The sequence below is a fragment of the Limanda limanda genome, chromosome 4 (assembly GCF_963576545.1).
Source record: "Limanda limanda chromosome 4, fLimLim1.1, whole genome shotgun sequence".
NCBI lineage: Eukaryota > Metazoa > Chordata > Actinopteri > Pleuronectiformes > Pleuronectidae > Limanda > Limanda limanda.
Genome location: NC_083639.1, coordinates 20,460,782 through 20,475,742, shown reverse-complemented (window position 1 = coordinate 20,475,742; position 14,961 = coordinate 20,460,782). Strand labels below are relative to the sequence as shown.

The 14,961-nt window shown below is 39.6% G+C and overlaps 1 protein-coding gene across 1 annotated transcript in view; it reads right to left on the bottom strand.

The window, feature by feature from the left end:
* LOC133000464 (integrin alpha-5-like) overlaps positions 1-11,549 on the bottom strand; it is a 47,349-nt gene extending 35,800 nt beyond the window's left edge. Inside the window, exons 1-4 of the mRNA XM_061070410.1 lie at positions 11,344-11,549; positions 4,039-4,163; positions 1,838-1,938; positions 696-819 (exon numbers count right to left, since the gene is read on the bottom strand). Of these exons, the coding sequence (XP_060926393.1) occupies positions 696-819; positions 1,838-1,938; positions 4,039-4,163; positions 11,344-11,549 (556 nt within the window). The remainder of the gene's footprint in view (positions 1-695; positions 820-1,837; positions 1,939-4,038; positions 4,164-11,343) is intronic.
* Positions 11,550-14,961: the final 3,412 nt, after the last annotated feature.

Below are 14,961 nucleotides of genomic sequence, written 5' to 3'. Positions count from 1 at the left end.
CCACTGCTACAGTGATGGCTCTCTGAACACACCGGTAACAATACTTTAATACTGATAAACCTAAAAAACTGTGAATCTCAGACACAATGAGGATCTTTTCTATGATTTTTAAGTGGGTAAGTTACTCTGAAGCTATAACTACCAAATGTCCTGAAGGATAATCCTTCCATGAGCCGTAACTACCCCTGCTGTAACTGCTGCAGAGCTGCTAATGTTGCTACATGCATTCTGGATTACGTTTGCTAACCTATTCGCCTAATCAATTTAGTGGTGACTATGTTCTTCTGCTGTCTGGTGTCATAAATGCAGCTTTAAGTTCTGTGGAGGTTGAGCTCATGTGAATCTGCAGAATCTGTAGGTGATGGACAAGATTTTAAGTCTGAAAGCGTCTGGTTTCTTTTTCTAGTTTTGTAGGGTCTTTTTCGACCCATCACGTTTGAGCTGGCTTTGGTTGCCAGGTAAACCGTCTGAGTGGAGAGTAAAAGAGGTGGAACATATTGAGCGTGGAAAATGTTTGACTTGTTTGGACTCAGACTCTAAACAGTGTACGGTGAAGAGAAGACAGAGTCTTGGCCCAGATATCAGCTGTTTAAACCGAAAGCCCCAAAAAATATAGACCATCGCCCCCAGAGGCTTATTCATCATGCCAATGGGATCTGAGATGTAGAGGTTAGCTCTCAATGCATTAACTATACCTGTTCTGCAGGGGGCGTATTCCACAAAAGTTTTAAGGCCGTCTACAGAGAGGTAGCAGGTTCCTGTAACATCGGCAAAGGGTGTGTCGTGTTCAGTCCTCCAGTAATATCTGGGAGCACAAGCCTGGAAAGAAAAGAGAGGCAGCTCATTGACAAAGGAAACTGATCATGTTTTTAGCTTACATGTTTTAACTTGACCCTGAACTCCTTCCTTGAACATCAACAGTGCAATAATATTAAGAGAAGCTACAAGTTTATTTTTTAACACGCTAAAGTGGTTTGACGCGAAGCGAGCAGAACTAACATTCTGTCCTATAGTTTGGAGATTCTTTCTAGTGCATTAACGTGCAAACTTAACATCTTTTTGCAGGGTTTCTTAGTATTCAGTGCTCTTTGACTCTATATGAGGCAAATTTCTGAAAAAGAAAGCAAGCCAATTAAATGCTTAACACAGACAATTCCACATTTTCTAGATGGTGACAAGATTCTTAGTACCAAAACCTATCATTTCCATGTGACTTTATTTTTGTGTCGTATTTCAAAGAGCACAGAAGGAGTAATTGTCTTTCTATGACCTGGCCTCTATAGTTCATTAAACTACCCCAAATGCTAGGGTATGGTTGTAACCATGTTACAGGGCAAGAACATTCAGTCAACCTAATTAGTATGCAATATGAAGGCTGGTAGATGCGGATTTCTGTTTCCTGTGACAATGCGGGACTGATCCCATGGGCTTTTAGCAAACTAACCCAGTGTTTTTGGTGCCTAAATCTGGAACAGGTAAAAATAATAATAAAGGGGATGATAACATATCACATGAGTCGTGAGTCAGGAGTTGTGTGTCTCCTGGGTAAAAGTCTTGTGTTTGACCCATTTTATACTAAACATGTATTGTGTGTTTTTGGCACTAAAGCAAGAAGCTAAAAACAAATCAAAAAAGCAAGTAAAAAAAGACTAATAAAGACTGACAATAAGAAACATGACAATATGCGAGCGCAAACAGCTCATGTGTCACCAATGACCATCAGTTGTTTGAGTAACGTGCACTAAAACGTGTCAGTAAATCTGTCTAAGAAACTGTTCAGTCTTCATCTAATAGGTAAATTATCTAACCTGACTAACAACCATGGAACCATTCTTACCAGGATGTTGTTGCCATGGGAACGCACAGTAGCTCCAAACCACTGATGGGACTTGAACTCAACCTGAGTGTTCACGTCATTAACATAAAAATATCGATCACCTGGAAGAACATAGAGGAAAAAAACAAGTTGTAAGCAGCACTTTAACCACCGAAAACATTAGAGTCACTTTTTTATCTGCAAAATTTGTATTCCTCTGACTGAGAAAACTTTAGTAAGGTCAGGAGCAGCTACATTAACAATGATGAAGATTCCCCTGTCGTCAGTGTTTGATTCTTGTGCTGTAGGGGCTTCATTTGAGAGCTTTCTCCACATGTTGTTGGCTTTATACATGGATATTTTATGGCCTTGTTCCCGGAGCCTGCAGTCTTAATCCATCCTCCATGCTATGGCAGACATCAAACAGCTCAGAGGGACTTGGACCTTGTTGTTACTGTAACCCAAACGGCTGTACCTCATTGTCAGGCTCTGTTTTAAGAAGAGGCCCTGTGTGTGTGTGTGTGTGTGTGTGTGTGTGTGTGTGTGTGTGTGTGTGTGTGTGTGTGTGTGTGTGTGTGTGTGTGTGTGTGTGTGTGTGTGTTTGTGTGTGTGTATGTGTGTGTGTGTGTGTGTGTGTGTGCGTGTTTGTCTGTGCTTGCCTGCATTTGCAATTTCAGCAACATTACACCTTCATGATTTTTTTTTCCATATTGTTAATAGTTCATTAAAAAAAAAAAGACATATACTCAGTCATATTTTAGCTTCGATTTCTATTCCTGGTCCAAAGAAATTAACTCTTGAGCCAGGTAGGTGAGCCAGGTTGCATTTAAGTCCTGTGAAAAACTGGCTTGGAAGAAAAATGTTCACATCCAAATCCAAGTGTTATATAAGTTTGTGATGTTTCCTGTCGGCCCTAATTTCTTATCCAGGTAGGACTTCTCTCACCCCTTCAGTTAAAAAACATAAATCATGAAACATTTTTTGCCATGCAGCATCCTTGAGTAAAAGTAATCTTCAATTTTAATTTCAGTGTTTTCACTTTTTAAACTATGGGCTATTTTTCACTGTGTTTGCATACATGTCATGTTATGTATATATGTTTTGCTGCACTTTGCTCATAGAAAAATAACATAATGCTCAGCTGTATACTTTCTATGAGGATGGATTACAAACTTGAAATTTTAATTCAGTCCTTCGATGTGTTTTAAAAATGTTATTGTGCTAAAACATACTTGTCATGTGTGTTATATTTGTTTAAATATGTGCCTGCTGTCAGAGCAGTTAAACCTTGCTGGCTGCAGCTCAGTGCCCACGTTTGGTTAACAGAGTCTGGCCTGTGGAAATGCAAGACTACTGAGGTAAAAAGTTTGTGCGTGTGTATACATATTTGTGTATGTGAACAAAGTGGGTATCACCTTTCAGACACAGTTTGTGTTTGTAAACATTTTGAGCATGTGTATTTATGCAGGCAGGGTTTACACAGTCAGGGCTCAAAGTCTGGGTTTAACTGCCACTCGATATCAGTATGTGACCACGTACGATAAGTTCAACCCTGTGATCCTCAAACGGTGGTCCTTATCGCTTCCTGGATTTGTGATGTAAGTGATTATATTCCTGGCTTTCCTGGGGGCAGCCCCAGCTCCTCTGGGGTCCTTGTCCGCATAATGACTCTGCCCTAATTACAGAGTGCTCACAACATTGGGACCTGAGTCGAGCAGGAAATCAAAGCACTGTGAGAAGACTGCAAACACGGCCCATGTCCCAAGATGGAGACCTGACGGAGGGCCGGAGCAGAGGAAAGCCTCGTCCACCATTAAAATACAGAGAGACATCAAAGGCTGGTCACAGTCAAAGCAGAGAAGCGTTGGATTATGGGCTGCACGGTGGCAGGGGGCTGCACTTCTGACCTCAGGGTCAAGCACTGAGGTGCTTAACTCAAGATGCTACCTACAACTTCCCCCCGCCACTTTTATGGCTGGTTAGAGACAGCTGAGAGTTTAATGTACAGTCTCGTCTCCACTGTTTAACAGTGTCGTTGGGGAAAGGGACATTTTTATATTCTGGAACAATGTGAGTTAGTTACTGCTGCTGATATTACGATGTAGGGAAAATTGCCTCCTTTGGATATCAAATATAGAGCTGGTTCTTTTTCAGATCACATTTTTATCGTGTGAGGGTAGAGTGAGGTCAGCCATCAATTTAGATTTTACAAGACACCCTACCTTGCTTGTCAAAGTTGATAATGCTGCAGTTAGTTTGGCTCCAGGGGCACGAGTACACAGCTCCACCTTCGGTGACGTTGGGCTGACTGGTGTTGGCTTTCGGAGCACCTATCAAAATACTGGTACTAGCCAGGGGAAAAGACAAAACAAATCTTGTAAATCAAAATGAGGAATTCAGCAGAGAAAAAATCTATGTTATATCAAGAAAGATTTGTAATATAAAATGAAAAAAAACATATTATGTTCAATATTCAATATTTAGACAGTATGGTATGATATTGTACAAGTAAAAACAAACAGGCAATATATAACCACTTCCTGCAGCCCAGTCTCACTTCAGACTCATTCACAGGAGTAAGGCGGGCAAAAAACAATAAATAGTGATAGTAAGAATAATGGTGCATATGAATTATGGCCATGAGTGGTGTGTGTTGTGGACAGGCAGTAAGGAGCAGGCCCTTTGTAGGCTGGCATTAGGTGAGATGCCATGGCAACACGTCATTTGAGGGTAGGCGAGCCACAAAGTCAGGATTGTGAAGCCTCTGATTGTGAATCTTTAAATGAGGGTGGCAGTGGGGATTTCCACAAAAAGAAATGTGACGTGAAGGTGATAACGTTTAGATGCATGAACTTTGTGTGGAGGTCTACCAAAAAAATCTATATGAGGAGATCTACAGACTTTAAATAAAACATTTTAGGAGGATGAAACAAAGTTGGGGCAAGACAAGAACCTGTGGGTTAAATCACAGGGGACTTGGGAGCACCTACTGGATTTTTTCCTGATCTATCTGAGTATAGATTCTGGAAAGTTTGGCCTTTCTATAATAAAGTCTATGCAGTAACTTGAATTGTAAAATACTAAACTTAGCACAGTTTGAGGAAGAGTTGACAGCTTTCAGGGTTTCATCCCAGAAGTCACCAGAGAAGGAAATCTCATCATCCCAATAAGCTCTAATCGTATTGGTAAAATACTGCATATTATACTACATACACACTATTGCTGGTGCAAGTTTCAATATCTATCTATTATTCACAATACAAGTTCAGATGCAGTGCTTTATCGTCGGTTAATGACTGAGTTTAATAACCAGTATAGCCAGAGGAGCGTTATATAAAAGCCAAAAATACAACTTCCTACATGATCCTGAGTACAGAAATATTATTCAGGATCAAAGCCATAATGTCAACGTCCTTAGCGTATCATTGACTTGTACTGAAGTCATGGTCTAAAAGAAGCAGAATCACTTCAAACAACATATGAAACAGCCATATATTTGTGAGATTTTCAGTATCACTCTTCTATGCTATACCACATATTTTATACACAGGTATGACTGTACAACATATTCTCATTTAGTTATTATCCTGCTACTATATATTATAATTTACTGAAGTATTTATTTTATTATTACTAGTATTATTTACGTCTGTCTATATCACTTTTTTTGCTGATGTAGCTTCCCTAAAAATGTCTTTCACCTTTACAACATCTTGAATCTAGTCTTTTGAATCACTTTCTGCTCCTAATATTAAGTGAAGTAACTCGTACACTGTTGTTATACTTGAGTTTTTCAATGTTCTTTTGGCTTTGTGTTCGGTCTCGTGGAGCAGCTCCCGAGTGAAATATCTGACTTCTTAACCACTAAATGTTCCACCATGTTCACCAGCTAGCCACCAAGTATGTCTGCCTGCTGTTAAGTGCTGAGCAGGTGGTGTACAGTAATTGTTTAAAGAGCTTGTTTGCTGAAAACAACAGCCTGCTGCTGGAAACAATGCTGATGGAAGTCGTGAGAGTGAACCACAGCAGCGAACGTGCAGACAGTAAAACCAAAACAATGATCTGAAAGACACAAAAAACTTAGTAGAGCTGAGGTTACTTAATATTGACTAGAGCAGCTTTTGAAGTTAAGTTTCTACTTTTCTACGTTTCTGTGTTGAAACTACTACAAAAGCCTCCATGAGAGTGGAATTGTAGTGACATTACGGAAAGCAATTATTGTAGTTCTTTGTAGCTTGATGAATGACAATCATCCTTTTTTTAAACGCTCATTTGGTGATGAGTCGCGGTCATAGAGACATGCTATGTGGTAATTTCAGTGCTCTTACAAGGAGGAGAGGATGTTGCATGGGAAATTGTGTCTGCAGCTTCTCTAAGTCCAAATCCATGAAAACATTTTCATGGTAAACTTGTTAAGATACCTATCTGCTGATAAGACAGGGAGGTGGTTTTAAACATTTCAGTTTGAGAAGAAACATATGATTTTCATTTCATTTTTTTGTGTTTTGGAATTTGTAAAGTCTATAGTGGAAAATAAAGTGAGAAAACCTTGTGTTCATAATTTCTGAACCAAGGTCCTATCTTTCAATATGAAGCTTGAAAACCACAAAACAGAGTTTTGAGGAATTAGTAGGTAGGCTGGATAATAGTCTGGAGATGAATGAATGACAAGAATTGTTTTTGTGAATGTAAATGTGACCATCATGAAAACATACAGTACACGTGCAAGTGGGTGTAAACATGTGAGTGGGTATGAGCTACAGTCTCAGGATTTCAGACAGCTCTACTAAAAGAGCCTGGGCCAGAGAAAATGGCACAACTAAAGACACTGGTGACTGATGACATTAGCAGAGATCACACAGACTCCCTCACCATCCCCCAAAAGTCTGGAGCGCAAAGGAGGAATATTTACATGGCTGGATAAGCTTTCCTTATAAACCGCTCACTCCACAGCCCCCTCAGCCGCCCAGAGCGCAGGCTTTCAGTGGCTTTCTCTTTCAAAGGTACACCACTTTGAACTGCCCACCCTGTGATCTGTGCACATGTTAACCTCGAGTCAATTAAAGGCACTCGTCATGAGAGCTTAACATCCAACAACAGCCTCCCCAACAATGTGATTTCATCAGCGTGATGACGGATGCCTCTGTTCAGACCTGACATCAGGATTCCTTTCCTTTAACTCACAGTCAGCACGAACATCTGCACACAGGGGCATGGCTTTTAGGCAAGGCTGGGTCAAAGATGCAACCTGTAATTTTTACCTAAGGATTTATGAGCTCCACCTAATTACACACATTTATACGTATATATTCAAGGTTAGTCACACACAGGTCGTTCTCAGTTTAACTCAAATCACTTCTTATTCACTTCGTATGCTTATGTTTTAAGACTTTTAAGACTAATTTTCTGTCAAATAGTTAGTAACAAGTAGTTCTATAGTAACTTAAAAAGAACATTGGAAGACGGAACAATTACTTTGGTTGAACTCATTAAACTTAAAAGGTGAAACTCAAAAGACCCTGATTTTAAGGGGGCACAAGCCAAGAGTTGGAAGCCACTGATGTATAATGATATAATCTTCAATTACATTCAGAAGAAATGCAATATATGTCAATATACAAACCAGCATAGCTTTTCTATCCCAACTAATCATGTTCAGGCTACTCAAGATTTTATCTGATTTATTACAATAAACAGGATATGTTTGGGAGCCATATCCCCTGAATATTTGCTTTACTAGGTTAACATGTAAATACACTCATTAAACTCATACATACGTGGGTGGCCCAGAATTATCCGACAAAATACAAAATAATTTGGGAGTTTTCTTTCCTGTCGTCTCAGCAATCATGAGTGAATCAGAGAGTAAAAGGCACAAATAATGCCAATCATTTCTGGAGTATTTACTCAAATGTGCAATGTTGGTTTAACCTACACTAAAGCTGCATTTGCTATTTGCTGTTCTGTAATGTGAAGCTCACTGGCAGGTTGGTAAACATTCAAGAAGTTCACTGGCATCACAGGATTTCAATGGCTATTTCCCATTTCTGTGGTGGCTACTTATTCTAACCAGGGTGTGAGAATAGTGTGTTTACAATGAGGAATTGACAAAATCGTTGACAACACAACAACAAGCAGCTCTAGAAGACTGCACACAATCTAAATGGTCACATCCACAATAACTACTGCTTGGATTCTGGCTTCAAATTATGTCATTGGTGCAAGATGGCAGCACTTGTATCCATTATATTGTGCCTTCATTTCTAGACAGTATAATATATAGTGTAATATTTAACATTATAGTTGCACGTTAGCATTCTAATATTTTCACTAAACACAATTAAACTTATTAGCACTAAACAGGAGAAGTGTAGGTTGATGGGAACATCGTGATTTTGTAGATATTTGGTCATAAAATAAGGTTTTCAACAAACAGAAGTTGCAAGGTCAACAGATAAACGTTTTCTACAATTCAGTCTGGAGACAATGAATATTTGTACAGTTTTTAACAGCAACCCATTCAATTATTGTGGAGACATATCTCTATAAACTTATCGGTGATGCTACACAAACAGTCAGAGAATAATCTTCTAGTAAACATTAATAACTATAGAGAATTGCATAGTAATCAACCAAATGTTTGACATTTCAGTGTGGTTTCAGTACTGTTGTTCCACAATGTAAAGCACAATTACAGAAAAATATAATAAAGTGCATTTAGTGATAAACCATCCTACGTAAAAAAAAAAGTGTTCTCTTTGTTTAAGTTTAATTGGCAGTAGCATTAGTCTGCTGTGTCGGTATGATTGATTTTGGCACATGTATTGTATCATTGTATAATTGTGCAAAACAGTAAAGTATGATTTTCTTAACCCTAACCGCAAAACTGTATAGTATCACAGTTAGTATATAATACATATTGTAAACATTTATTGTATAGTACAGAGCTGGGACTCAGTACAATAATTACAGCCCACTTTCAATCAAAGACATAGATAGTATATAGCACGAATAATTATAGTAAAAAAATAACTATAATGTGTATTGGAGAAGCCCTCATCAGTGATAACATACAAGTCTCCCAGTCCAAAATGTCTCTCACTATTACCTGACAACTTACTGACTATTTGTTCACCATAGTCTCATTCTCCTGATATGAGGGCGGCCCCAGCTTGAACACGCTCGATGGAAGTGCTCATGTGCTGACACGGTGCAAACAGAGATGGCGTGGTGAGCAACAGCAGCGACTCTCAACAAGGCGCCCTACAACCAAGCACTCCAGTAATTGTCAGAATGCATGACAACCAGTAAAAACAATCCCATCGGCAGTGAGAAAACATCTCTCTCATCGTGGAAAGCATCCTTCTCCCGGCTGCATTGTTTACCCACCACATGACAAGAACCACTGGGTTCATATGGAGATGTTCAGCAACAATTGCAAGCTGTCAAAATACATGAGTTTGGTCAGAAACACGGAGTGGTATTGTTCAGTGTCAGCAAAACTATTCGAGGCAAATTGGGCTAAAGTCTGTACAAACTGGTGTAGATGAACATCTCAGTAATTACTCTACAACATGCCCTCTCACTGCCAGAGGCTTAGTTAAGCAAACTGACAGGATCTTAACCAATTTCCTCACAGGAAAATATACAAATTCATAAAAGCAACATTGCTTTAACTCGGTGAGCCCTCCAGGACGTTAGTGAGGGAGAGCTGAGGCCCAGAGAGCTGATAGTGTAACTGGGATTTAGATAGCAAAACATTTATATAGCAGCGGTGCACTTATCAAACAGTGTCTGCCACCAGCTGCTCCGATAAGCTGGAGATCCCTGCCATCATCGATTCAGAGCTTTCAGGTGACGTAAAACATCCTCCAGAGATTCTCGGCTTGCAAGCAGCACAGCTGAGAACAGCTGGCTGTGGGGACGAGCCAGAAATGTATTACACTGGTTCAACACAAGTATACTACACTGAGAGTGATGAGTCAGGCTGTTCTGTGTTACGCCCTCTATAGAATCTGGTCATCCTTGTCTTAGAGTGATGACAAAAAAGGAGTTCAACACCATTATTGCATTGGTGTACGTAGGCTACAGAGCATCATATTTTATAAGCTAATAACCTGTTTGAATGTCAACTCTGTAACAACTAAATCAGAAAAATGAACTTGTTCATCCAAAATACGATGAGGTTGAAATGTAAGTTATCATGTATACCAATTTTACATAATTCTACATATGCACAGTGCATGGTGTGACTTCATTAATGTGGTCTTTGTAACCATGTTGATTTGTGGTTAAGTGAGCCTGCTGGCTTGGTCACAGTTACTTCCTTTTAAAGCTGGGCTACAATAACACTAAGTGCTGAACAATGGCCACCGGGGCCACAAGTGATAATTATGGGATGAGCGTGTGTGTGAGGGGGGGTTGTATTGGCCTTGCACCTTGACCTTGTCCTTAAACAACACTTATAGTGCCACTGCTTTCAAGGTAAATAAAAGTATTCCCTTTGCTGCACAGCAAAAAGAGTTTAATCATATTTCCCTCATCACTAAAAACAAGGTAACCGTTAATGCATTGTTTTGTATGGAAATGTAAAATACTGTATTGGAATATAACATCCTAGTGTTATAACTGGCAATCTAAGAAAGATTCCTTAACCATTAACTACCTTCCATGTTTTTCAGGGATAGCTGGAGATTACAAATCTAATCCTAATTCTGATATATTGACTTCACACCTCATTCATACCCAGACTACTCTGGATTGTGAACATGTGTGTGTATGTCCCAGACTAGAGCCCAGAGTTTGACCTGAGAGTTTCCTTCGTGAGGTAAACAGGTAATGGTAAAGTACACGCTGGGTTTGTAATGTTTGATCATTGACTTGCTATCACTCAGCAGTTCCTCATCTGTAAACAACACAACAGCAGGAAACCTACTGTATGTGCTCACATTCACATTAGCATATTTCTATTGCAGGTTAACCCCCCCTCTCTGAATCACACACACACGCTTACACTGAGAGAGAGAGAGAGAGAGAGAGAGAGAGAGAGAGAGAGAGAGAGAGAGAGAGAGAGAGAGAGAGACTTGCATGTCTGTTTCCAATCATACTGAAGCTGGAATCCAGTTTGTGTGTGTGTGTGTGTGTGTGTGTGTGTGTGTGTGTAGCATCATGAACCATAATTTTAAATTATGATAAGATCATAGGAATGATTATGATGAATACTGCCTACATAAAAAGTTAATAGATTTTCAACAGTATCCAATACACATCATAATAAAACTTTTTGCAAAAAAAAAAAAAAGTAAAAAAACTATGTCTGTAGAAGGGACTCTTTAGAAACACACACACATACACACTTTATAAACCATATATATAGTCTGTCACAATAGAGCAAAAGACTAAAGGGTACTGGAGTCATAAAGACCTTATGAGTGTGTGGAAATAAGATCACTACCACTAAAGAGGTCAGTCCCTGTTAAATCCATATAACCCTACTGTGGCTGTGTGGGAGCGGATGGAGACTTTACCTGGACGAGTCACCATAGAACTCCACTGAATAGCCGAAGTAGCTGCGCGGTGGTCCGGTGAAGACGACGCGCTTGTCCGTGTCCAGGTTGAACGCGTCGCACAGCTGCACCAGGAGAGCCGCCGCCGCCGCCGCTAGGAGCAGCGCGGCGCAGGGACTACTTTTCCCCCATGCCCGGGAAGCTGAAGGTCCAGCAGCGGTGCACATCTCTTCTCTTGCGCGTCTCTTCTCTCATCGAAAAGCCGCAGCACAAAACACATCATCCGTGCCGTTCCTTTCGGAAAGAAAAACCAATAGGCCCAGTTTGCTGAGGAATCATTAGTGCGCGTCCTGGATGTGTCCTCTCTTCAGCTCCAACAGGCTGCTGGTCCACAGTGAGTGGAGAGAGGTGAGGAGAAGCAGAAGGGAGTCAAGGAGAGGGAGAAGGGGGTGTCATTACAACTTCACTTTGGGGTGGAGCTTTCAATATTACCAGTGATATGGTTGTAAGCTGTAAAACACAAGCGAGACGAGGGTTAACATCTTTTACCAGACTGATGCTGGAGACTGAAGGATGATATGGAGTATCACAAAAACTCAAAGGGATAGTTCACCCAAAGGTCACAATTCACTCTTTATCTACTCACCACTATTCAGCTGGAGGGGTGGGTGAAGGGTTTGAGTCCACAACACACTTCTGGAGTTTCAGGGCTAAACAGTGTTGCAGCCAAATCCAATACAATTGTTGGATCAATTCTTCAGACTTAAAAAAACAGATGAAAAATGTTTACTCCATACTACTCCCCTGGAGTCATCCAAGGGTCAGAAAGCCCCCGACATTCAAATGTTCCCTGTGATCCAGGCAATGATATCAGAGGACATTTAGGCTAAAAACTAGATGTACATGATCCCGTTTTGAGGCGAATCTGAACGTCAGGGCTTACTGACACTTGGATGACACCACAGGAGCAGCATGTGGTTGTTTTTAGTTTTTTTACATTGGAAGAATCGGTCACCATTTACTTTGATTATATTATATTTGGCTGCAACCCCTGAAACTTCTTAAGTGTTTTGTGCTCTCAAACACTTTACCCACCCTTCCATCGGCATATTTGTGAGTCGATAATGAGTACATTTTCCTTTTTGGGTGAACTATCCCTTTAATGCATTCATTCTATCACTATGTTATGTAATATGTTTTAACCCAGTGAGGGAAAACCATTCATGAAGCTTCTTGTTATTCTATTATGTTTTCATTGGACCTGGTTGATGGCATCAGGAGAAGCTGATCAGGGGTAATGAACCCAATTCAAAATGTAATGTAATTCTCCCCTCAAATTGCTGTTAAACACTATATAAGTATTGTTTTTCATATTAATCACAGATTTGTTTAACCAAAACCAGTTCTGAAATACCAAATATTCATTCATGCTCAGTATGTTAAACCTTTGAATGAGTTTGTTTGTTTTTATAAAAAAACAATGCATTTTATGCATTCTTATTTTTGTGCAGTGTCACATAAAAAAAATTCCCTCTTAACTCAGCTGTTGTAGTATATGTACTGTAATGGCTAATTCCTAGGTCAGGGTCTGTAACAAAGGGGAATAGGGCTTTTGTTATAAGAGCCTTCACACTTTGGAACTCATTTTTTGTAAAAACACTTTGGAACATTGTTAAGAAAAGTGCTATATAAATATATTGTATTATTATTATGTATTTTTTATTATTATGATTATTATTATGATTATTATTATGATTATTATTATGATTATTATTATGATTATTATTATTATTAACATTATTAATCGCAGCCTGGTGCAATGAATGGATCAGCATGTGCTGTAAACAAAAATGTTCTATCAAAAGTGTCATGAGGTTTAACTTAAGCAACAATCGGTAACCATTTATTGAAATAATCATTCCAGAGATGAACAATTACCGTCTGTTGTGTGCAGCAACAGTCACGTTGCATGAGGAGGAGGAGTCTGTCCTTGTAGCACATTAAAAAAAGACCTTCAATCTTGTGAAAGCCACATTCTGACACCAGGTTTGGAACTGAGACAAGACATGGGACTTGAAATGGGACCAGGAGTTGACAAGACTTCAGGCTTATAATGTGCTCCATTTTATGGTCCATATTAAATAATTGTGATTGAGCCAGCAGCAGTGCAATGAGCTGTCACTTTTGATACTCTGAATAACAGACGTTACTGGCATTTACGATGTAAAATAGTTTAAGCTGGTTCAAAAAGGAAAAAGACAAGTTTCCCTGCTTTAGAAATGTGCGCTAACTGAGCTAAATGTGGATAACTTATTATGACTGAGTTATTGTAATGCAAATATAAGAGAGTTAATTTTCCCAGATTTAAGAAAAGAAGAGGGTTGTACACAGTTGTATTTGAATTAACTGCTATGGTGCAGTTGCCCTGAAGTGAGAATCAAAACAAAAAATCCCCAAACACAACAGCAAATAACAAAACACACAACAACAAATCACAAAGGCATCAACTTCTAATACGTACCTACTATGATCAAGGCCTCTTACTGATTGGACGGATGCATTGTGTAATGTTGTTGTGTTTTGTAGTTCAAGGCCAAAGTAGATATGGCCTCAACTCTTTGTTTTAAGTGCCTAGACTTTCAGTCAGAGGACCTCATGTTCGTGTGTTCTGACTTGGTCTGAAAATGAAAACCAGACATGTGAAGTTGACTTAACTTGAATTCCTTAATGATGTTTACTGTGCAATTAAGTGTTTTAAATTTCCAGTCTGAAGTAGACAGAATAAAGGATTGTTTTACCCATAAATAGAGCATGGTGATGAATGGAATGATTCTTATCATTAGAAATACAGATTACTGCTGACAAATCCACTGAACTGTGGGTGTCCTGAGAGAAAGCACCTGGGTACAAATGAAGTGTTGCGTTGACAGCTCAGACTAGCTCAGGTCACTTTTAACTGCACATCTTCTCTGGATGCTTCCCGTCATACAGAGCTGCTGTTTTGCTCGAACATACTCTTGCAAGTCCCAACAGAATTCAGTGTGACTAAACCTGGCAAACCCCCAGTCATCCATCTTCAGCTCTGTCTCTCATCCGCTGCTGGAAGTAGACCTGCTGTCATGGCAAACTGACAGGCAGACAAGCATACAGGACGGGATTATTTGGAGGTCTCCTCATGCGTGTGTGTGTTGGTGTGTGTGTGTGTGTGTGTGTGTGTTGCCTATAGGAAAAGAAGTTCTCAAATCTGAGAAAGTGTGACTCACGTTGTGTTACCAGCCAAAGGCAACAGGATTTGGACAAAGAAAGTTTTCACTCTGTAAAAGCCCAATCACAGAACAGAGGAAGCATGCTGGGCCACATGGAAGCTGATAATACAAACGTTTTCTACCCTCACAAAGAAACAAATGCCACCTGATGGAGCAATGTGCTTGAGTTTGTCTCATGTAGAGAAAGTTGTTTCCAGCCCTACAGCTCACTGTTAAATGGAACCAATTATACTCTTAAATGAGTTCCTTGATTACAAACAAGACGCACTTTATGTTGTACCTAATAAAAGCCTCAGGTTATACAGGGTTAAACTAAGTTATTTAGTGTACTGCTTGTTAGAGAAAGACCTGGAGCCGCTCAGGTGACAACGTT